This window comes from Epinephelus lanceolatus, chromosome 14 (genome assembly GCF_041903045.1).
Source record: "Epinephelus lanceolatus isolate andai-2023 chromosome 14, ASM4190304v1, whole genome shotgun sequence".
NCBI classification, from domain to species: Eukaryota; Metazoa; Chordata; class Actinopteri; order Perciformes; family Serranidae; genus Epinephelus; species Epinephelus lanceolatus.
In genome coordinates this window covers 15,536,791-15,559,587 of record NC_135747.1, presented here as the reverse complement: position 1 = coordinate 15,559,587, position 22,797 = coordinate 15,536,791, and the positions used below count along the sequence as shown (strand labels likewise).

The window sequence follows — 22,797 nt, the reverse complement described above, 5'->3', positions numbered from 1 at the left end:
ATACTCGCAGTTTACTCAAAGATGCCTTATAATTTTTATATATATAAAATTTAAATGTATGGATAGAAAATTCAGTTATATTACAAAATAATATCTCTCAAAGACAGAAATTCAGATAGGCCCCAATAGAGGACACATACACACACTAGAGTGTGGTGATCCGAGCCCGATGGTACCCGACGGGTCGGGCCAAAAATGTAGCTATAAATTGTATTCGGGCTCGGGTCGGATTCGGTCAGCTTTCAGTGAAAATGTAGTGTAAAAATAAATAAAATCCTATTGTCTGTCCTGTTTATTGCTTGGGCACTGTTATTTACGTGACAACACCTGAACATAACACACACAGACACACACTGGCTGTTTGTTTCTACCTCTCCCCTCTCTGGAAGTCTTGGACCTCCAGCCGCCCGCCTCCGCCTTGATTAAACGCTGAAAATAAAATAGGGAGACAGGTTTTTCCTATTGTATCTTATTTTGTTTTATTTCTCCCTCTCCTCTCGCTAGAAGCGTCAGACCTCCTGCCGCTGTAGTGTAAAAGTTAATCTCTAATCAGGTAAAAGTGTTATGTTACGTAAGCTGATTAAGAGACAGAAGTCATATAACCATGTTTTATGTATAAGTTCCTATGAGACTGTTTCCTGTGCATCTATAAGTGATAAAGCACTGTTACACATGTCGATGTACTCATAATGCAAGGTTATGTATTCACATTGTACTCACATACTGAAGAACACACATATAACATACCATGTTCTGGTTAACAATAACACACACACACTCAAACGTTTGTATAACCTGACACACACTTAAAGGTTCATATTGCATGAGAGCACAAGTGACTGTATAAAGAACGTCCCTAAAGTTTATATGTTTTTAAAAAATAAAGTGAAAGCAGGCCCAAACCTAAGGGTGGAGAATTTGGGAAATTCCAGGCCTAAAGTGAAAGTGATTACACCATTAGAAACAGGCCTGTTCAGGATTGGACAAAGGAAAAAGCTCGCCACCAATAGATTTAGGTCTAAGTGAGAAGGATTAACAAAAAAAGAGGAGATTCGGCAGAATCTCCACCAGCATAAAAGAGAGCGTACTGAAAGCCAGCGTACTGAAAGCCAGTCTTCAGTCGTGCTCCAGAGCCTGACTCAATGAGTTGTATGTGTTGTTGCTTGTGAACACATTAAACTCGATTGCACCTGATTCTACTTGACTCCAGTGTTTCTCTAAGTGTTTGCCAACTGAACCTAAGGTACCAAATCAACATCAGAGGACAACCTGCAGGAGAAGAAGGAGACGAGGTCGGGTGCCCACTGGCCCACTTCCAGGCACTGATTTTCGCTTCTACACCGCCCGCTCCCGTCTCAAATACGGAGGTCTCCCTCTCTGCAGCTGAGCACCCACGGCGCATGCCCGGTCTGTTAAATAGCCTGTAACCACTGTGTGACACAAACTCAGTGCTTTGGTCATTAAATAATGTCGGGCTTGGTTCGGGTTCGGACAGAAATATGCTGCCCGTGCTGCACTCTAACACACACACACACACACACACACACACGGAAAACCGGACATTATCATCAGTTTATAAAAACCCCCCGGACGCCCTGGACGGGACGTGAAAAGTGGACATGTCCGGGCAAAAGAGGACGTTTGGTCAGCCTACTGCGCAGATTCGATCACCGGCGATCGGCGCACAATGCATGCTGGCTAGTTTTGTGTTCGACTTCATCCCGACTTGCTCTGATGTATTGCAAAAGTGGATGGTGATAAAACCGCGAGAGCGAGGCGGCCGCAGTTTTTAGAGCCAAGCGCTGCAGTTGCTCTCCACCGACTGCATCGCCTGGATCTCACCTGATCTAACAGCTGATTGGTTCAGATGTTGACTCAACAATATGACGTTTTAGATAAACTTTTCATTTTTGTTGAATTTTAGAGATTAAGATTGTATTTGTCTGATCAGAAAACATGTGTGACTGATGGTGAAGTTTAGTTGTCAGAGACTGAATACATTCATCATAAACTATACAGAGTCTACTGTATTATATTAATATTGGACGGTTAAATTATTGAAGTATTTAACAACACTGAGACTTGTGGACAGTGGGATGTGAGGATTCTTAAACTAACATCTGTACAGATGTGAAGCCCTGACTGTATCTGACTGAGCCTTAATGAAAGCTGTTGTCTTGTATTTTTTTTCCTCTGAAAATATTAACCTTATAGTCAAACACAGTTTATTCAGCCTGTGTAGTTGAGGGGACAGGTCAAACTGATATGATGCTGATTTACAGGAGAATTCATGTCTAATGGAGGATAAACCATGAACATAAACTACGGATCACCTGTAAAGCATTTTAATAAATTAATCTGTCATAATTAAAACAACTGGAGACTGAAAACAAACTGATATATGGGTCTGATCACTTTTTTAATGAATTGACATCATTCCAGACAGGATGTAAGTGTGTCTGTGACTTCCTGTACGGACTGAAGGCTGCTGGAAACTGTCGGGAAACTGTCCGACTTCACCAAGACATTTTGTCACCGCCCCCCGCTGCGGCAGCCTGCTCTCGTCTACTTTCCAGGCGAGGCGCAGTAATCTTTGGTTCATCTCGAATGAGCCTATTAACAATAACAGCGATCCACCTCGGCGCACTGTGATGACGTCATGACTGGCGCACTTACCTGACCAAAGATTGTCTCTGCCACTCTGCCAGGAAACCAGCCGATACCAGCATCATTCTCCAGTAACAAAAAATGCATTTTTCGCTGGTAAAAAAAAATAACTCGCCAGAGTGGCGAGTGGTCTTAAAAATTTACCAGCCAGAGACAAAATCTACCCGTAATTGGCGAGTGGCGAGTGTTAGTTTTGGACCCTGGTTGGTATCATGGATGCCATAGATTGTCTGGGTTCATATGATATCAGTTTCTTCTCTGTAGCTTTAAAAGCTACCGATTTGCCAAGCTCCTCATCTTGCAACATTCAGCTTCATACACATTCAAATGCTGTGTCATGTAGATGAGAACTGCTCATGTTGACAAAACATTTGAGTGTGACTTCTACCACTGCCAATACCAACATTCCCAGTTAGAGAAAGAGGAAAAGTAAGAGCAAGGCGGTATTTGTCTGTGGTGCCTAAATCACTAAATCTTCCCCTGAAAAACGCACCCAAGAAGGGCTACTCAGGGTCAGAAACACTAATCAAAAACACTTAACGAAGGTATTAATTTCCAAATTGGCTTTCTGGTCACTTGCTTTGACATAACCCACCCCCCACCCTGTGTTTGCATGCTCTGGACTCTGTGTACCAGGGTGCTTTGAGATTTATTACCAACTGTAAGCCACCAACTCATCACTGTGTCTTGTATGCTCAGGTTGGCTGGCTCTCTTTACAGTAGACTTTTTCATTGGCACTGTCTTGTTTACAAAGCTGTTCTTGGCCTACTCCCAGCATACTTATGTGTGTACATTAAGCAAAAAATTGAAAATGGCTCTGCTCTCCGTTCTTAGAGCATGTTTTTATAGTCTGTACTGAGGGTATGTACAGAGTTTGGTAAGTGAGCATTTCTATATGCAGCTCCTTATACTGTATGTGGAATCCTCTGCAGTTGCACTTTTTGGTTCCTCTCGGCCGTTTCAAAGCCCTCTTGCAGGATTTTTGTGCACAGTCTTCTATATGCCAGTGTCATGGTGTATCTTAGCTGGTCTTTGTATTCATGTATAGTTGCCCTTTTTTGCGTTTTTACGGTTGACTTCTTGTATACATTAGCATATTTTTTGGCTTTTCTTTAGTATTTGTACTTTGTGTTTTATATTGCTTGTTATAAAGCTATACATTTGTATTCTGTATTTTTGTTCTATGTTGTCTGTAACTTATATTGCTGCCTGTCTTGGCCAGGACACTCTTGAAAAAGACAATTTTAATCTCAAGAGGTTTTTCTTGTTACATAAAGGTTAAATAAAATAACCACCGCAGTTATAAAGAAAAGCATGGATTGAATTAGCAGAGGTATTTTTCAAGCGTCAGTGTTACTCGTGTTATAAGTTAGTATGGCAAACATACACACTTTGAGCTGCAGTGGCAGAGGCCCTGTTCCTGTAGGCTATCCGCTTGTGCTTGTTGACTCCAGGGAAGTGAAGAAGAGTTTGACTGTAACATTAGTATATCCAGCATCCAGCAGCAAAAATGAACTCAGTCCACAGAGCCTTGAGGTCCCGCCCCAGCTGCTGCCCTAAGCCCTGTTCACTTTTCCATTTATTCAGAGTTTATTCATATTGAATGATCGCTTGTCCAAACTGCACCAAATTCAACATTGCACATCCCTAGGTCCCCAGCAGTACACCCACCAAGTGTTAAGTACAGTAGATTAGATGACCAGTTCTCGGGATGTGTGAAGGACACACAGACAGACATTTCTCACTTTATAGTTCAGTACATGATGAAGCATTTTCATTGGTTTTAGATTTTTGTTATGAACAGATCTGATAAAATATGACTTTAATGAGAAGAAGTCTCTAGCAGGCTGGCAGTCATCATGTCATAGCTTTGACTGTGCTAATGGTGTCAGTTTATTTTATTTAAATGAAATATACCATCTACATGCTCATTACACCTCATAAAACCCACACCAAGTGTTTCTCTAAAGCTCAGCATTGCTGTGTCTTTTTTTAATGAATTGAATGGTGGACAGATGGAAAAAATAGATGATTAGATGGACAGAATGAGTTCTGTTGCCATGATTATTATTTTTCTCAGTGACCCCCTTTGATCCATGGTCAAGTTTTTCTCCAGACAGAATATGCTTTTAGTTACTTTTCAGTTATGCTTGCCATATAAATTTCGTAGACCTTGGAGAAAGCAGACGCTAATTGCCAGTCTGTCTGCACATTCCGACTCAACACATTCAAGCTGTCCTTCTCAGCTGTTACACAAGTACAGATGATGGACACTTTGTCTTCGCAATACTGAAATGTTGGAAGAAGGCAGACATGCTTCTCTCCTGGGAAAAAGTTCAGGGTTTTGCCAGTCACAAAAGACTCTGAGCTCATTGTATTTCAGTTCTTTTGAGGACAGCTGCAACAACTTTTACCCTCAGAGGACTCCCAATATCAAACACAAAACAACTCTTATGAAGAACACATAAATGTATGTATGTATACTGTACACAGTTGAGATAAGATATCACAATGAATTACCTGCACCGTGATCTGGCCTCTTTCCACTCCTCCCTTATCTCTTGTCCCTCAGGGTGAATGAGCATTATAGATATCCAAATAAAGAACATAAAAGCAAATAAGTCTTACTCGCTGTGAATGCCACTTCACATTATTACTGGCACACTCTCGATATTCTTCACAGATTCATACCACACCGACCAGAAGGCCAGCTCCACTCGCTCAACTAAGGGCTTTGTGGGTGAATTGTTAAAGATAAGTAGAAGTAGTAGAAGAAGTGTTCATTAATGCAAACAGCACAATGTCTCCCTCAATCCCTTTAAGGGATCATTTGCTTCATATCATCTCAGAGATTACCTTTGTCACACAAAATTTAGGAAAATATTACATAAGATTTAAACAAAGAATCTTCAGTGGAGTATCTATCTATCTATCTATCTATCTATCTAGTTCATATACAGTAGTAAACTGTATATTTTGAAACAAGTACTGACTGCTATGAACCACCACTCATGCCAGATACTTTTTACTACAGCATCAATCAGAGTACATTAAATCCAGGCCTGGAGGTGGATTGCTAATGATGTTATCTGCAACATCTCTGGGTTCCTGTGGTGTGGTTTCTGTAAAGCGTTTCCAATAATATTTTACAGTATTTCACAGTTCTGTGGAGAGAGCAATGGGAGTCAGAGCTGCTGTGGCAGGGCTGTTTAGACTGACTGTGGAGAGTATAGTACCTGCATACACAGCCACTGTTGGTTTGGTTTCAATCATTTTCACTTTTGAGCGCTGGAAACATTTGACAAGGTGAGACAGGCGGAGAGGAGCGGGAGAAGGGAGAGGTATGAGTGACAAACCTGCAGAGATGAAAGGATTGTTTACAGAAATCTGATTTGTTTGTCATTAAGTAAGTATCTCTGATAATTGTGGATGGACATATATGTCAGTAGCAGCAGCCTTCTAATCATGCAAATAAAATAGGTAGCCTACCTGTCTTTGCCTTAAAAGCTGGTTTGATTTGAGTTCTTTGGGTTCATCAAAGGTCTTTGCGCTGAAGTTCAGAGCTGTTTATGGATGAGACGTGAAAGGTTTCTGGGAGGAAAAAAATAGCCCCATCTAGAAGTCCAGCTCATCTTGACCTACACTGTCTCGTTGTTTGACGTAAGACATTTTCAATTGGAAGGAACTCCCTAAGTAAGTCAGCCCGTCAGTGTCTATTGCCCTGGTCTAGTTTCAGTGTCCCCATTTTAAGCACAAGCTTTGTCTCTCATTCACTTAACCCCCAGGATCCCCCTCATAAGAACATTCATACAGCATTTTCAGCTTTGGATCTTAAAGGTACAGTTCACCCCACATTCAAAAATACATATTTTTACTCTTATTTGTAGTGCTGTTTATCAATATACATTTTTTTGGTGTAAGTTGCTCAAAGTATGGATGCGATTTGCGGGTGTTGTTCGGTAGAAAGAAAATAGTTCCTACATAAAACTGCTCACAGCAAGGTCTGTAGATTATCTTTAGTAACCAGGCCATGATTTCTTAAAAGAGACATTGCTGTTGAGTTTTTGAAATGTATTATTTTTTTTTGGTCCTTTGAGCACCACAAGCTGAGTGCCATCTAGTTCCATTATACTGGAGAGAAGGCAGACATCTCTACAGCCGATATCCCCAACACTCGGCAAGTCACACCAAAACATAACTGTCCCTTTAACCTGTGGAGTTACCTCATTGTATTGAATGGCTGAATCTTAAGTTGATTTCAAGTTACAATTAAAAACTCATCTGGGTTGTTCTATTGTACACTATTAATTTTATTGTGCTTACTGTCTGATGTTTACAGTCTTTTTAATTTCTATTTAGTTGAATTTAAGTCTTATGAAATTGCTCTAAAATGAAAACATATCTTCAACATCATGTAATGGAATCAGCTTTGTCTCAGCTGCTGTGTAATGTGTCCTCACCAGAACATTTCACAATGTGTTTGTTCTAAATGGTGAATTCTTCTAATATTGTCAGTAAAAGAATTTGGTTTTAACACACACCTCCCTGTCATTCACCCCTTACAGTACATACAAATAAATACCCAACTCCATTCATTGATTGCTGAGGGCCAATGCTTGTGGAAAGGTCAGCTATTGCCAGGCTTTCTTGGCTGACAACCTTGTTCGCCATTAGGAGTTGCTCCAGAAGGACCGTGCTTTTATGTCCTGAACATAAGAATTGCTGACATTTTTAAAATGGTTCAGTTTATTGTCGGTGTATTGAGTCACTTGGAGCATGGGTTTACAAATGCTCCCAGCGTGCAGCTGTGTTGGATGAAGATTTAACAAGAAAGAAAAACTAATTTAAAGCCATGAAGATAATTGTCGTTGATGTTAACATATATTTACACCCGAGTGGGAAAAAAAGGGAAGGTGGGTGTTTGAACTGGCAGGTACCATTTAAGATCTTGAACTTCAATGTGTTTTGTCTTCAAGTGACAACGACCCATGAGATACAGGGTGTTTTCTCCACTTTACTTACTCCTTGATTGAGTAAGCGTTTGGTTTCCAATTTCTTAGCATAAAACTACTCTGCATTTCAGACCTAAGAAACTCGTGAAGTTGTCTAAAGAAAATCTATGCCTGCGGAGAGTAAGAGACAGCACTTTCCCCAGGAAAGTTTATCTGATGGGGATTTAAATTATTATCTATGGCTGCTCAAGCAATCAGCAAACATCCTCTATCACCTAGAGGCCAGCTTTTATTGCTTAGCAAATGCATGAGGTAATTCTTAAAACTACTCAGGTATAGATGAAATGGTATAGACTGGCTCGGGGGTGTTTTAAGGACATTTGGGGCTCAGCCATGAGGACAATCCAGAGGGCTCTATCCCTGGAAAAATAACCTTGTTACTTTGCTTCTGAAAGTCTATCAATCTGATGCATCACACAGTCTGAACATACTTTTAATTTTCTTATGTTTAGCATTCTCTTCACCTGTTTTCTGCCACCTGCCACTCCATTTCAGGTTGTGTAGATAGGAGACATAGTCCTCACAGAGTACAGAGTACAGTGCTCATCACGACGTCAGAAGCTGCCTGTAGTTAATACAAATTACCACACATTTATTCATGCACTGACACCTTTATAATCAGTGCACTGTGATTTATAGAAAGCATACCGTGTTACTGCTAGTTTTTAAGCATTGACTGAGGTGTCAATTTGATTAATGTAACACTGCTGTGATCTCTCCTGTATAGATGTAAGTAACATGTTGGTCTTTTACCTGTTAGCGCATGATGTGCAAGAGTGCTGATTGGCTGACAACTCTAGCATTGTGTTAATGTGTGATTTAGCAGGTTTTTTTTATTTTTTTTTTTTTTTTTTTTTTAGCACATACTCATACCATAAGCACCATACCATTTCAGTTAATGAGATTGTCTGACTGTTTCATATGTTCAAGACCATGGGTAATTGCTTTTTTTCATAGGCAAGCCCCTTGAATCTTTCCTTTAAAAACATATATTTCCATTATTGCTTGTTCATTTTCAATTGCATTCTGATTCTTACTGTTTTACAACAATCAGATTTCATATATGGTGTCACATTTATTTTTGGACCACAAATTGTGACAAGGAGTACGAACATGGAACAGGACAGCAAGAAAACAACCAGAATAGCTCATTAGTGCAACTGAGTCATTTAAAGAGAGGCAAAACATTACTCAAAAAAGCACCTCGTTTACATATTGTCCTTGGGTTATCCGTCTGTAATGATAGTGTAATTTTAAACACAGACAGGTGGTTTACAAAGTATTTTGGCAGATATATCTTAATATTCTCTACACTGTGTTTTTACATTCAAGCAAAATGTGATATTCATCCACCGGGACAGTTGTCATTACATAAATTACAAAACCTTTTAGTCTTTTCCAAATCCTTTTCTGTCTTCCCATTATTTTAGGAATTCTGCTATTAGAAAATGGGCTGGGCAACCCTCCTATTATCACAAAGTAGATGCTTCTCAAATTTAAAGTCCTCTTTAAATTCACAATACAAGTCACACGATGAAGCTTGTTGTGCCGCTTCTGTAGGAACTGACCTTTTAACCACTGTTTTACTAGCTTCGGCTTTTAGATGTCATCATACCTCTGATCCAGCCAAAGGTATGAAAAGCCACATTCATCTAGTTTTTGCTAAACATATGCAATCCATGGTAATATGTACATTCCAGTGATATACAAACTGTCTGATATTGCTCCCTACTCTACAGACTATTGTCAATTTTTCCCTCACATTGGTTCATTCACAAAAAGTTTTTCGAAATAATAACCCTTCAGTATTTTAGTGAAGACAAAGAACTGCCATTGTGTAAAATGCTGCTGCATTTGCTATGGGAAGCTCTGAGTGTCAAATATGCATTCATTTTGGTCTGTTAACTTGACTGGGTTGTGACTGACATAAAGCAGGTGTTAGGTGACAGCAGGGAGAGTTAGGTTGTTATATCCAATTAAAATGGCCCCTCCTGTCTCCTCATGTGGCATTCATGGACAGACTAAAGCTTTCACACTTTCAGCCATGCTATTCACAACTTTGAAAAACACACTTATCGTCCCCATGTCCATGTTAGCTATGTGAATAAGGAGTTACCTTACATGCACTTTTGTGCTGAAAGGAAGTTCTCTGGAAATTGTTGCAATTTGAATTAAAATAATATGGTGTCTCACACAGTGAGGCTAATGGGCGCTTATTGTATTTTGCTATGACTTTATTGGGCTGTAAACTACGGCAAAGTAAGTGCTGTGTTAGCCTAACCCACTGGCTTTTTGCCCCAGGTGTAGTAAAGTTGTTTTGACAGCTCCCACAGCTCCCACTCACTGCACAGCAACCATTCACACCAGAGTAGTCAGTCCCATTTCCAGCACTAACTACCAACCACAGGGCACGATGACTCAAAGATAGTGGGTGCACTTGTGAGTGACAGCTGACATGACAGGTTTAACCTCTTATAGATGCATGCTAACCTTACTGATACGTCTGAACTCACCAACAATACCTCAGCGGTGCGGCTACCATCAGTCTGAATCTCTCTTTCTGACTGGTCAATAATATTCAGGCAATGATGAAGTCAGGAAAGCAGCCCTACACTCAACTGTGAGACTGTCATATATAATGGAATTCTAAAGTTACATGATTGACAGGCAAATACAGCACAAACATTAATTAGTGACCCAGGGTAGTTTGTCAGAGCCAACTTTAATGTCCACAGTGATTTTGTCCAATTTGCCTTGTTGCTTTTGCCCGCCAGCTTTGTCTTAAAAGCTGCCCGCACAGAGTGGATGTGATTATTAACTTTTAAGCAAAGGCGAGGACTTCTCGTCTTTTTCCTACATCTACCTGAATAATAACGATGAAGAAGATTAATTGGTGGGTGGGCGAGCAGAATAGAAATCATGTTGAAATTGCATGCAGGAGGCAGTGGTATTATATCTGAGTAAGAGCCCCAACTACAGATCCCTGTATTAATAATGCAAAAGGACCCCTAGGGCAGCCATCTATTTGCAGAGTCCCCCCGCCCCCACACGAAGTCTCCCACATATACACTCACACATATACACACATACACAAGTTGTGTATTTGGATTCATGTTATCATACCATTTTTTCTTTAGGCAGTGTTTCCAGGCAAAGCTTTTGTTCGTATTGTTTGCTAACATATTCATTAGTCCTTTGTGGTTTTCAAGCAGAACGATTGTTTAATAATTACTGATTTTCTACTGCTGGCAATAATACATCTAAACAATTCTTAAAATATGCCTTAGAGCAGAAGGAAACCTGCTATGTTTCGCATGGCGTTAGATACTTACATATTCTTCTGAACATTTGTTTAATGTGAAGCCTAAGGTTGTAATTGCAACTGTGTCGAAATAGCCTCATATATTTTTGCCTTAGTAAGTGTGACTATAGGTTAACTGAACAAAGGGGTCTGTTTGTGTTTTGACAGCCTCTGTCACTGCAGTTTGTGTTCTATTGTGTGAGATTTGGCCGGTTTCTGTGTGTCGCCTGGCAATTTGCAGAAACTATATAGCCTATTATTATTATGTAGCAGGTAACGTCTGACTATGTGTGCCCAAGTGGATGAAAGAAAACTAAGCAACCATGATATCTTTTTGTACTGTATGCACAGTATTGATTAAAAACAATGAAAACAGAAATTTAATTTGGAGCTCATGTAGTGAATAGTGGTTGGAAAAGATCAATATGATTCTTTTAACTCATAGCATAGTATTAAAACTGTTTCTGTTTCCTGTAGGATTATACAGATAATGTACAGTAGCTACAAGGAGCAAAGCACAAATGCCCATAGCATTAGATATGCCGTTGTCCAGTGTACTGAAGTTTCATTGTGTTTTTGAAAGGTTTTTGCGTTCTCTGATTTATTAATGTATGTTTCTGTAGTGTTTTTTTGAAATCAGTGTGTTTTTTTTTCAGAGTTGTTTTTGACTCTCTGATTTGTTTTATTATTATAGTATTTAGATTTCTGCCCACTGTTAATGGATTTTATAAAATGTTATTGTGTTTCCTGTTTTGTGTTTTGCATTGCACCTCAGGGCCACAACACATTGTTTTGGAATGGCATCGATTGGACAGTTAGAATATGTAATGCTGTAAACACAAGGAAATGCTACCTTTCCAAACTTTACTTTTTGAGGGATTTTCACCATGCAGTGCCATTGTTGAAAGAGTGCTATAAATATTTCTTTTATCAATTTGGCATTGCAGGCAAGGCTAAAAAAACTATTTTGGGATGTCCTCCACCTGAAAACAATAGCTTTTCTCTGAACAAAATCCTCCAGCCATTCCTGTAGAAGTAATACAAGTAATAAATGCTCCCTTAACTTAAGATAAAACTTTCTACTTTCCAGTTCCCATGTAAAGTTTTTAAACAATGTCTTGCTGTATCTCATTGTCCATTTTGCACTCCAAGTGTAAAATAGGTCCCTTATCTCCACAACTGTTGAAGTGATAGAGATGGTAAGGATACAGTACTCTTGTCTGTCCCTGTGAATGTGGGTCAGAGAGGTGGATTTACAGAATCTATGGTGCGTACTGTGTTTCATTTTATGCTCACTTTGTATAAAGCATGGACGCCTGGAATAATTACCTGGGTGGGAGCCATGCTGAGCCAAGACAATATATTCCTCACAGCTTAAAATCCCACTGCCAGTTCAAAACAATTATGTAAAGCATCAGTACAATGCCTCCAGTATTGAAGTGTTGCAGCCTCCAGATCTTTACTCAGCTGGTGTAGTTTGAAATATAGAATAATAGGAATTATTCCTGGTCACCCAGGAGTAATTTTCTTTTTCCTTCAATGCAGTTTTATTGTACTTTATAATACTAACTCCATCATCAACTATGTGCTTTCCGGCTGAGGGTGAAGAACTTACAGCAAATGCTGGAGAATTGTGTTTTGTTTGTTAACTTCAACTGCAAACCTCTCCATTGTACGTCCACTTGTGTCTTCACTAATTAAAGGAATAATGCATTCCATACAGTAGCTTGTGGGATTTAACCATATCTTCCAGCAGAATAACATCTCCTGCTGTACACACACCAGCTAGTTTGATGGCTAGAGATCTCTGATTCTTCAACCTAATAGGTGAAAGGTTCTCAAACTCCCCAAGGGGGTTTCTTACATCTATCTGATGAGGCGATACCTATGTTTGCTCTCTCCTCTGCCCTCCTCTGCATCAAGGGTATTCACTTGGGGAAGAGAAAAAAAAATAGACAAATTGATGACAAATCTGCCCCGGGGTTGTTATTGTTAAACCATATTCCATGATGTAGTGGCAGAGTTCAACCAAGTTAATGATACTGCTGTGTGTGAGTTTATATCAGAAAACAATGCTTCGGCTGCTGCTGGCATTATTTTGATATCAGGATGGCATCCCTGTTTTCTGAAATTGATATCTCGATTGGACCTTGGACAGAGAGACCTCAGAGAAATATGTGGCACCCAGGGTCCAGCAAAAAGTAAAAAAAAAATTTAACCAAGGCTATTATTCAGTCATTGACATTCATGTGAGAATATTTTTCTGTAATTTCAGTGTTTAATCACACAATAAGAAAGTCATTATCATGGAAGTACAGTAAAGAGAAAAAGGCTCCGTCTTTCCTGTAGCTGTAGAAAGAAGAGTGAACTGGGAGCTGTGATAAATATTTCATAACATGACTGCAAGATGAAGGGTGAAGGATAGCATTTAAAACTAGCTCAGAATACCAATGGGGTGGCCTTATAATTTTCTTTAGATAAAATGAAATTCTATTTGTGTTTGACAGATTTTATTCTAACACTGACTTGAGAAGGATGTCCACTTAAGTTAGGTGTGAGTGAAAGAAAATTTGTTTCCCCGAAGGTTAAAGAATGTTTTGCATTTTGCAAACTTTGCCAATATAAAAAGGATGGACTTTAGGAATTCAAAAATACTTCATGGTACAAATTGTAATGACCAGTTCTCACACTTTTTACTGTTTTCAGTGAGAGAAGCCTCTTTGGACACCTTATGACCATGTGTTCATATTCAGATTGTATCTAGATTTAGCCTGATTGTGTGTACCTGCCATCAACGTGTCAACAGAACAGTGTCAGCAATGAAATCCCATCATTATCTATTTCCATGTTATAACTGCACACCTCATCAGGAGCACACATCCCTCTTTACCCTTGAGTGAAAACACAGGCCTTACAGAAAATGGTAAACTGCAACACTAGACAAACAGAGCATGTCGAAGTAGTTGTACTTACTTTCGATGTGATCAGAATAAAAAACACTCACCTCTCAATGTGGGTTGTGTATTTTGATCACAATCTATCTGTCTTAGGTGCATATACAGTACAGGCCAAAAGTTTGGACACACCTTCTCATTCAATGCGTTTTCTTTATTTTCATGACTATTTACATTGTAGATTCTCACTGAAGGCATCAAAACTATGAATGAACACATGTGGAGTTATGTACTTAACAAAAAAAGGTGAAATAACTGAAAACATGTTTTATATTCTAGTTTCTTCAAAATAGCCACCCTTTGCTCTGATTACTGCTTTGCACACTCTTGGCATTCTCTCCATGAGCTTCAAGAGGTAGTCACCTGAAATGGTTTCCACTTCACAGGTGTGCCTTATCAGGGTTAATTAGTGGAATTTCTTGCTTTATCAATGGGGTTGGGACCATCAGTTGTGTTGTGCAGAAGTCAGGTTAATACACAGCCGACAGCCCTATTGGACAACTGTTAAAATTCATATTATGGCAAGAACCAATCAGCTAACTAAAGAAAAACGAGTGGTCATCATTACTTTAAGAAATGAAGGTCAGTCAGTCCGGAAAATTGCAAAAACTTTAAATGTGTCCCCAAGTGGAGTCGCAAAAACCATCAAGCGCTACAACGAAACTGGCACACATGAGGACCGACCCAGGAAAGGAAGACCAAGAGTCATCTCTTCTTCTCAGGATAAGTTCATCCGAGTCACCAGCCTCAGAAATGGCAAGTTAACAGCAGCTCAGATCAGAGACCAGATGAATGCCACACAGAGTTCTAGCAGCAGACCCATCTCTAGAACAACTGTTAAGAGGAGACTGCGCGAATCAGGCCTTCATGGTCAAATAGCTGCTAGGAAACCACTGCTAAGGAGAGGCAACAAGCAGAAGAGATTTGTTTGGGCCAAGAAACACAAGGAATGGACATTAGACCAGTGGAAATCTGTGCTTTGGTCTGATGAGTCCAAATTTGAGATCTTTGGTTCCAACCGACGTGTCTTTGTGAGACGCAGAAAAGGTAAACGGATGGATTCCACATGCCTGGTTCCCACTGTGAAGCATGGAGGAGGAGGTGTGATGGTGTGGGGGTGTTTTGCTGGTGACACTGTTGGGGATTTATTCAAAATTGAAGGCACACTGAACCAGCATGGCTACCACAGCATCCTGTAGCGACATGCCTTCCCATCCGGTTTGCGTTTAGTTGGATCATTTATTTTTCAACAGGACAATGACCCCAAACACACCTCCAGGCTGTGTAAGGGCTATTTGACCAAGAAGGAGAGTGATGGAGTGCTGCGGCAGATGACCTGGCCTCCACAGTCACCGGACCTGAACCCAATCCAGATGGTTTGGGGTGAGCTGGACCGCAGAGTGAAGGCAAAGGGGCCAGCAAGTGCTAAACACCTCTGGGAACTCCTTCAAGACTGTTGGAAAACCATTTCAGGTGACTACCTCTTGAAGCTCATGGAGAGAATGCCAAGAGTGTGCAAAGCAGTAATCAGAGCAAAGGGTGGTTATTTTGAAGAAACTAGAATATAAAACATGTTTTCAGTTATTTCACCTTTTTTTGTTAAGTACATAACTCCACATGTGTTCATTCATAGTTTTGATGCCTTCAGTGAGAATCTACAATGTAAATAGTCATGAAAATAAAGAAAACGCATTGAATGAGAAGGTGTGTCCAAACTTTTGGCCTGTACTGTATATGTGCATTTTTAGGTAAGGACCACCCTGTAAGTTAATCTGATCAATCCAGATGCATGTTATACTTTGTCTTTGCTTTTCACACACACTTGTGGTTTCATGCATTGGGATTTGAAGCCCTCTGCTTGCTGTCTGAGCAGTTCAAGATACATGAAGTGTAATGTGTCTCACTGTGATTTATACTAAACTTTTAAAACTAAGATGATGCCTTCATTGCCATCTGCTGATCTTAACTTGCCTTCCTCAGGGGACGATGTGCCCAGTACCCACTGTGTAGACGACCCTCCCCCCACAGAAGTGGCCTGCGAGGTGGCTTGTCCCGCAGACTGCGTCATAAGCCCCTGGTCTTCCTGGTCACCCTGCTCACACAGCTGCGCCACCAAGACAGCAGAGGGCCGACAGAGCCGCACCCGCACTGTGCTGGCCATCCCAGGAAAAGGTAATACAACGTCCCCTCTGACTCCTTGGAGTCTTTTTCCGCTTGGTGTTTATAAATCTTTCTTGTTGGGGTGTTTTTGTGCAGAACTGTGGCTCACTGTGCAGATATCAGTTTTAAGTCAAACAAAATGCAACAACTGGGATGTCTGATTTTCTTCCGATTTTTCATTGGTGATGAGGTATGACTTTTTGTAGGTAGCAGTACTGGAAACACTTTAGATAATAGCTGTCATTAAAGTTTTGTAACATGCAGGGTATCAACTAAATGCCAGTACAGAAACATATATACAAGGGAAGAAGACAGGAGCTTAAGGAGGACAGCAATAAACTGCGCTATATTTACAGTACAGTAATATTGTTGGGTGACAAAACAGAGTGCGGAGAAATCTGGTTAACAATGCCAATTTCTGAAAAAAAAAAACAAAACATCATTTCAGGGGAGCTCCATCGATTGTACATATCAAAGGTCTTGGGGAGCACTACTGTATTTATAAAAAAGTTGCATAAAGCCTTTTGTGGCTCTGCAAGAAATCGGATAAATTGCATCAAATGATTTGGCTTGAGGCTAGATTAGTGGCTACAAGCATAACATACCTGAATCTCCAACAGAACTGCTTTTGGCCAGTTGCATTATGGGTAATGTAGGCATCAGATTTAGGCAGGACTGTAACGCTAAATTGCTAGAGTACTCTTTTTATTCAGAATATCTTTACAAAAACTGCTGTGGCACAGTATATATATATTGCAGGATATAGGATATTGATATTGTCACTGAGAATCAAACCTAAAAAACTCGCAAACTAACTCAAAGTTCAACTCAGCAAACAGAAAATAAACGTTGAGTGAGCCAAAGTCTTTATCGAAGTGCTTCACCAACACTGTGGGATTACTTTGGCTGTTATTTCTCCACATTTCACGGTTTTATTTAGACATTTTTCATCTCGTAAACATTTGAGGTTTGAGTTGACCATCCATTATCAAGGGCGCTTTCTGTGGCCAGTAATTTTCTGCATACTCCAAGCGTTGTGTTCTCGAGTCAGACAGCGGAGTGTTGGCAGCCAGCTACTCCCCATTAATCCCTGTAACCAAACGCATATCTGCAATAACAGCTGATGAAAGAATCTCACAGTTTAAGCCAGGTTCCTCACTGTGTTGTTTGTTATCATGTTTCTGGCTATCGGCTTGCTGGCAGAGGTGCTGGGAGTGTGTGTGTCTGTGTATCTGTGTATCTGTGTGTGTGTTTGTGTTCATATGTCTACATGTAGTGTGACAGTATGGAAGAGCTGGAGAATGCCAAACAGACTGGAAGGCGCAGGTGTTTATTTGGTTGTGATTCAGTGACAAACTCATCCTGGATCTTCTGTGAGTCACAGTTTGCTTTGCTTACTGCAGTTACTACTCCTCATGATACCTATGATCCAACTTAGAGTGCTGTCCCTTGTTGAACCTCCATGTAGATTAGACAGATCCTGCATTGCCCAAAGTAGTCCCAGTACACATTGAGTATACTGTCAAATCTTAGCTCACCCTTAATGTTGGACACATAAATGTTTATTTTTAGGATTAAAAATACACAAACCGGAAAAAGAGCCCAAGACAATCAGGCTGCTATATCATTAAATTGAAAGGTGACACTTTAAAAACACTAATGGTTACAATTAATTCCTTCCATAGTAATGATATGCACATTTTTAGCACCCATTTGCACTTACATGCACTCTATATGTGGGTGTTAGCTTCAGAATGATTGCACTGAAGTGCCAGTGTTGCTTGTTTGCAAATGCAGAGGAAAAATGTCACTTTAAAATTAATTATATTTTATAATTAATGTTACTGTTCGGAGTAATAACACAGATTTCTTGCTTTCAGTGTTCTGTTGTAATTGAGGTTGAATACAGAACTGTACAGTGTGTGTCCAAATAAGATTCAGTGCTTAACAGCCAGGATACAGGGAGCTGAGGCTGGGAAAAGACTGTTACAGCTTGGCTGTGGACAGTGTTTGAATTGGCCTCGGAATTCTGTCACTGTGACCTTTCTGTGACTTTTCATTTGTAATTGAAACTTCTACAAGTTGTAACTTGTAAAGTGTCTGCTCAGCCAACCCGAACAAACATTTGTTTTGTCGCTAAGCAGCCAGCGGTCAATGATGATGTTAGCATTTGACTTCCAGCAACTAACCACAGCTTGTAACTTTCGGTGAAAATGTAATTTAGATTCTCTGCAAATCACATGTAGTTTTAGAGTGTCTATTTCAGAATGTCAGGTTTGCAGAGTTATACAGTAGCCTTCATGTCTTTGAATTTGTGGTTCTTTCCTGTGTGTTTGTGGCCAGAAGGGAAGGAGTGTCCGGCAGCTCCAGCCCTGGAGGAGTGGAGAGTCTGTAACGACCACCCTTGTATGACGTTCTATTGGGAGGCCTCAGCCTGGGGCCCCTGTATTGAGGATGCCTCCCTGGATTTAAACGGAACTGGCTTCTGGAATGGGACCCCTACCTGTGCCATGGGTGTTCAGATCCGCAAAGTCAGCTGCATAAAGATGAACGTTGGACCTGTCATAAGTAAAAGGTATGCTCTCTGACCAGGTGCCTCTGTGTATATGTCAAAGTAGTAATGAAATAAGCATTTTAAATTTAGTATTGGGATTTTGCGTTTAGAAATGTTAAGACACTCAATATTTTTTTAGAGCAACAATGTTTAAGCTGGCATGTTTTTCAGAGTCTGGAGGTGAATCAGTATATTGCCTCCTTCCTGTTTCCTGTTTACCTTTGACTAGTGTCACTCACGTGAACCTAATATGCACCAAGCAAGTGTTTTTCAAATGTCCACTGGTGTGTTTTTTTATTTATTTAACCAGGTAAAGCATCATTGAGGTTAAAAATCTCCTTTACAATAGTGTCCAAGACAGATAGCAGCATGTCAAACAAAGTAGCAGAAAAACAACATGTCACCTAAGGAATCACAGCATACTAACAAATCAGATCAAGAGGCAGATATTCAGTCAAAGCATGTACAACCTGATGCACCGTCTTCCAACTCCTTCAGTCTACTTTTGAAAATACTTGAGAGAGCAGCTCCCCAAAACTCAAAACAGTCTGCAGCAGATTCCAAGCTGCAGGGGCAGCATACCTTAAAGCCCCTTTTCCTATTTCAAGATGAACTTTGGGAACAAATAGCAAAAGCAGGCTTCGCGAATATGTCACAGAGCGTAGATGGTAGCTCAGAGCAATTTTTCAAATAGATAAGGCTACATAGATAGGAAGGAAGCAAGTTAAGAATTGCTTTATAAATAAGCACATGCCGGTAATTAAGTGTAGGCTTGGGTAGATGCACGTATATATAAAACATCACCATAGTTAATTACAGGCGTAGTAAGAGTAGCAGCAGCAAGTCTTTTTGCACCACAAGAAAACCAAGCTATGTTTTCACTCAAGTAATATGACATTTGTTTATAAAGAAAAGGAGTGAGTATGTTGTTTCCACCCCCCAACAATCAGTGTTTTAGCTTCTCTGACTATAGTTAATAACAAGAAGTATATGCAGGGGCGTCGGTGGCTTAGTGGTAGAGCAGGCGCCCCATGTACAAGGATGTTGCCACAGCGGCCCGGGTTCAACTCCAGCCTGTGGTCCTTTGCTGCATGTCACTCCCCCTCTCTCTCCCCCCTTCACGCTTGTCTGTCCTATCAAATAAAGGCTTAAAAACGCCCAAAAAAATATCTTAAAAAAAAAAAAGAAGAATTATATGCAAACCAAAAAAGTCTATTCTTGACTCATTATGCCAGTATAAGAATGGCACTTTCTAACAGAATATTTTCGTCTTCTGTCCCCGTCTAACACTGCTACACTGCTCAGTTTTAGATACTAGAAAATGGGTCCCGAGAGAAACGAATGGTAAATTATAAGTGAGGAGTGAAAGAGCTTTGTAAAATCTGGGGGAGGAGGTGATCGTGTTTTTCTTACAGAGAAATTGCTTCTGATTAAAGATTCCAAAAGTGTTTTACTTGAAGATATATTGTGTATGCTTTTACTTACTGACAAATGACCCAGAGGATTTGATGCACTGGGAAATTATATCCCCAGAGTTTTGTACACTAAGCTCTTCTTTTGTGCTTTCTGCCTGTGTTTAGGTTTTTTTTTTTCCTCTGTGAACCTTAGATTCATTTCGCTTATGCTTCACCATTATCTACTCCTCTTTCAGCAATACAATATCAAACACTGCTAAGGGCTTTTGTGCTGTCACTGTAATGATGTTATAGCCCACACCAGGACGATAGATTTATAAATAATTCACAAAGTTTGCCCTTCTTTAGCTCGATATATTATTGACAGGGCCATAAAGTGGATTATGGAGAGGCTTTTTTCTTATGAACGTCCCATCTCCCACCACAGAGGCTTTAATGAAAGCTGTCATTTCTGCTCCACCAACAGATCTCGCCTGTACAGTATGCTGTTAAGTCAATCACTTCTTTGCTATTCATGTATAACTGCAGAGTTTTCATTTAATGGAACAGCTAGTCCACTGGTTTTTACTGTCAGTAACAAGTTACTGGGCCTTCCCACTGTATCTCCATAATGCGCAGTATGTAAGACATGACTGTGTCCATATTGAACAGCATGGATCTGGCATAACTTCTCAAGCCTGATAAGATTAATGTCCAGAGGACAAATACACGGTAGCATGCTTCCGAGGCTGAAAAAGGACAGAGCAGGGCTACACAGGAGAGTTCAGACTCTGCCATTTCCTTCACTTCAGCCTCTGCTTATCTTAGAATATGTTTGAAATACAGGAATGTCCTTAATATTTCTAAGCCATTCCTATCTGAAGGAGCAGATGCCCCCTGAATAAATCTGGTGTTGTGCTACTTGAGAAGGGTCACTTCATTCAGCAAACATCTAAGCATTTGATACTTACCAATAATCTCTATGGTGCGCACTGGCTCAATGAAAGGTTATTGGTCTTTCTTGGTATTAGTACAGAGCCCTTAGACCTCACATTAGATTGATTTTGAGTTTAATTTCCGCACCCCTTTGTCACATACTGAAGATGAAATAAACTAAAGCAGTGGTAAAAAAGAGTAACTTATAACATCATTTATTGCAGCATACAGGTACCAAATGATCTGGTTTCATAATAACATTCTGTAAAGATAAATCTTAATAATAACATCAACATCCATAAAACTCAAAATGCCAAAAAAACATTATCTATAAACAATATAATTCAGTTTTTACTTATTTTAGAAGACATATTGTCATTAACTATGGTCAGAGTCAACATGTTCTCACTCCCAACTCGTCAAATATGGCGGCTTGGTTAGTGGCCCTACACTTCAAACTATGACGTTCTAGGTACCCATGTAGCATCAGTTATGGACTGGCACGGCATGACATTTCCGCTCATGACCTGCAGGGTGTCTTTTCAAAATAACCAAAACTACTTTAGGTTTACGTAGGGCTGGGCGATATGGCCTAAAAAAAAAATCTCTGATTTTTTCACAAAAAATCCGATTACGATTTAAATCGATTTTTTCCCCTCCTAGTTAAAAAAAAAAATATTTGCGGCCTGGTAGCACATACCTGGGGTCCAAAACTTTCAGCATGTGAATAAACCCCAGCTTTTCCACGGTAGCCTATATATGGGCACCATATCTCTTGTAATATACATGGCGACTGCATCTGTGATCGCTTTCCACCGGAGCCCTTTCTTATCATACGGCAGTGTTTCCCCTACCATCATATTGGATCACAACAGAAGTCATTTAAGAGAACAGGTTGTCCTTTTATTAAACAAACTAAATAGTCTTATGTTACAGGCTGAGCCTGATGTGTGTGGCTTGTGTGTGTGTGTGTGTGTGTGTGTGTGTGGAGCTGTGTATGTGTGTAGTTGATGTAGGAGGTATGACACGTTAATGCGCCGGGTGTTGTGTGTGACGTCAGACGGATGCGCCCCAGGAAGAAAGTGAGGCATGTGCTATGTTGTTTACATCGAGCAGCCACAGTGAAGAAGCCTACGCAGTTCTGCATGCTGTTTATGAGTTATTTCCCTCTATGTAAAAGTCAGACACTGATGAGAGAGGCTGTGCATCATCCCTGCAGTGCTGAAAATAAAGTGCCGTTCTTTAACGTAGACGAAGTCCCGTTGTTTATGTGTTGTTGCCACAACGAGCTAACACAAGCTAAAGGAGCTAATGGTCTTCGGAGGTCCCTTTACTACAGTTCGGGGGTCTGCCAGCTTGGCGTTGCTAACACTTATTTATGTTATTTACACAACGGCATGTCATTTATGTCCCTACGCGGTGAGCGTCTAAAGTCCTCCTCTGCTCTCTGTGTTGTGCACGGCAGAGTTCGGCCCTGATGCGCACACACACACACACACAGGTGAGCACACAGACACAGACACAGGTGTGCACACAAAAGCGCTGAAGAACTCGTTCCCTTTCTTGCGAACAAGTTCTTCCCCACTCCCAGCGCGCGGGGGGATGGGTGAGCCCACTCTGAACTACGGGAGCCCAGCGTGGAGCAGCGGTGGCGGATTTTAAATAGAAACTCGATTTTCATTAAAACAAATCGGCCTAAACTACAAATTCGAATTAATCGATAAAATCGATTTATCGCCCAGCCCTAGGTTTACGCAACAAAACTACTTGTTTAAGTTCAGAAAAAGATCGTGGTTTGGCCTGAATTAACTATGTTTG

General features: G+C 40.3%; 1 protein-coding gene across 1 annotated transcript in view; it reads left to right on the top strand.

Moving 5' to 3' along the window:
• thsd7ba (thrombospondin, type I, domain containing 7Ba) overlaps positions 1-22,797 on the top strand; it is a 243,155-nt gene that overhangs the window by 141,699 nt on the left and 78,659 nt on the right. Inside the window, exons 9-10 of the mRNA XM_078174396.1 lie at positions 15,916-16,107; positions 18,439-18,670. Of these exons, the coding sequence (XP_078030522.1) occupies positions 15,916-16,107; positions 18,439-18,670 (424 nt within the window). The remainder of the gene's footprint in view (positions 1-15,915; positions 16,108-18,438; positions 18,671-22,797) is intronic.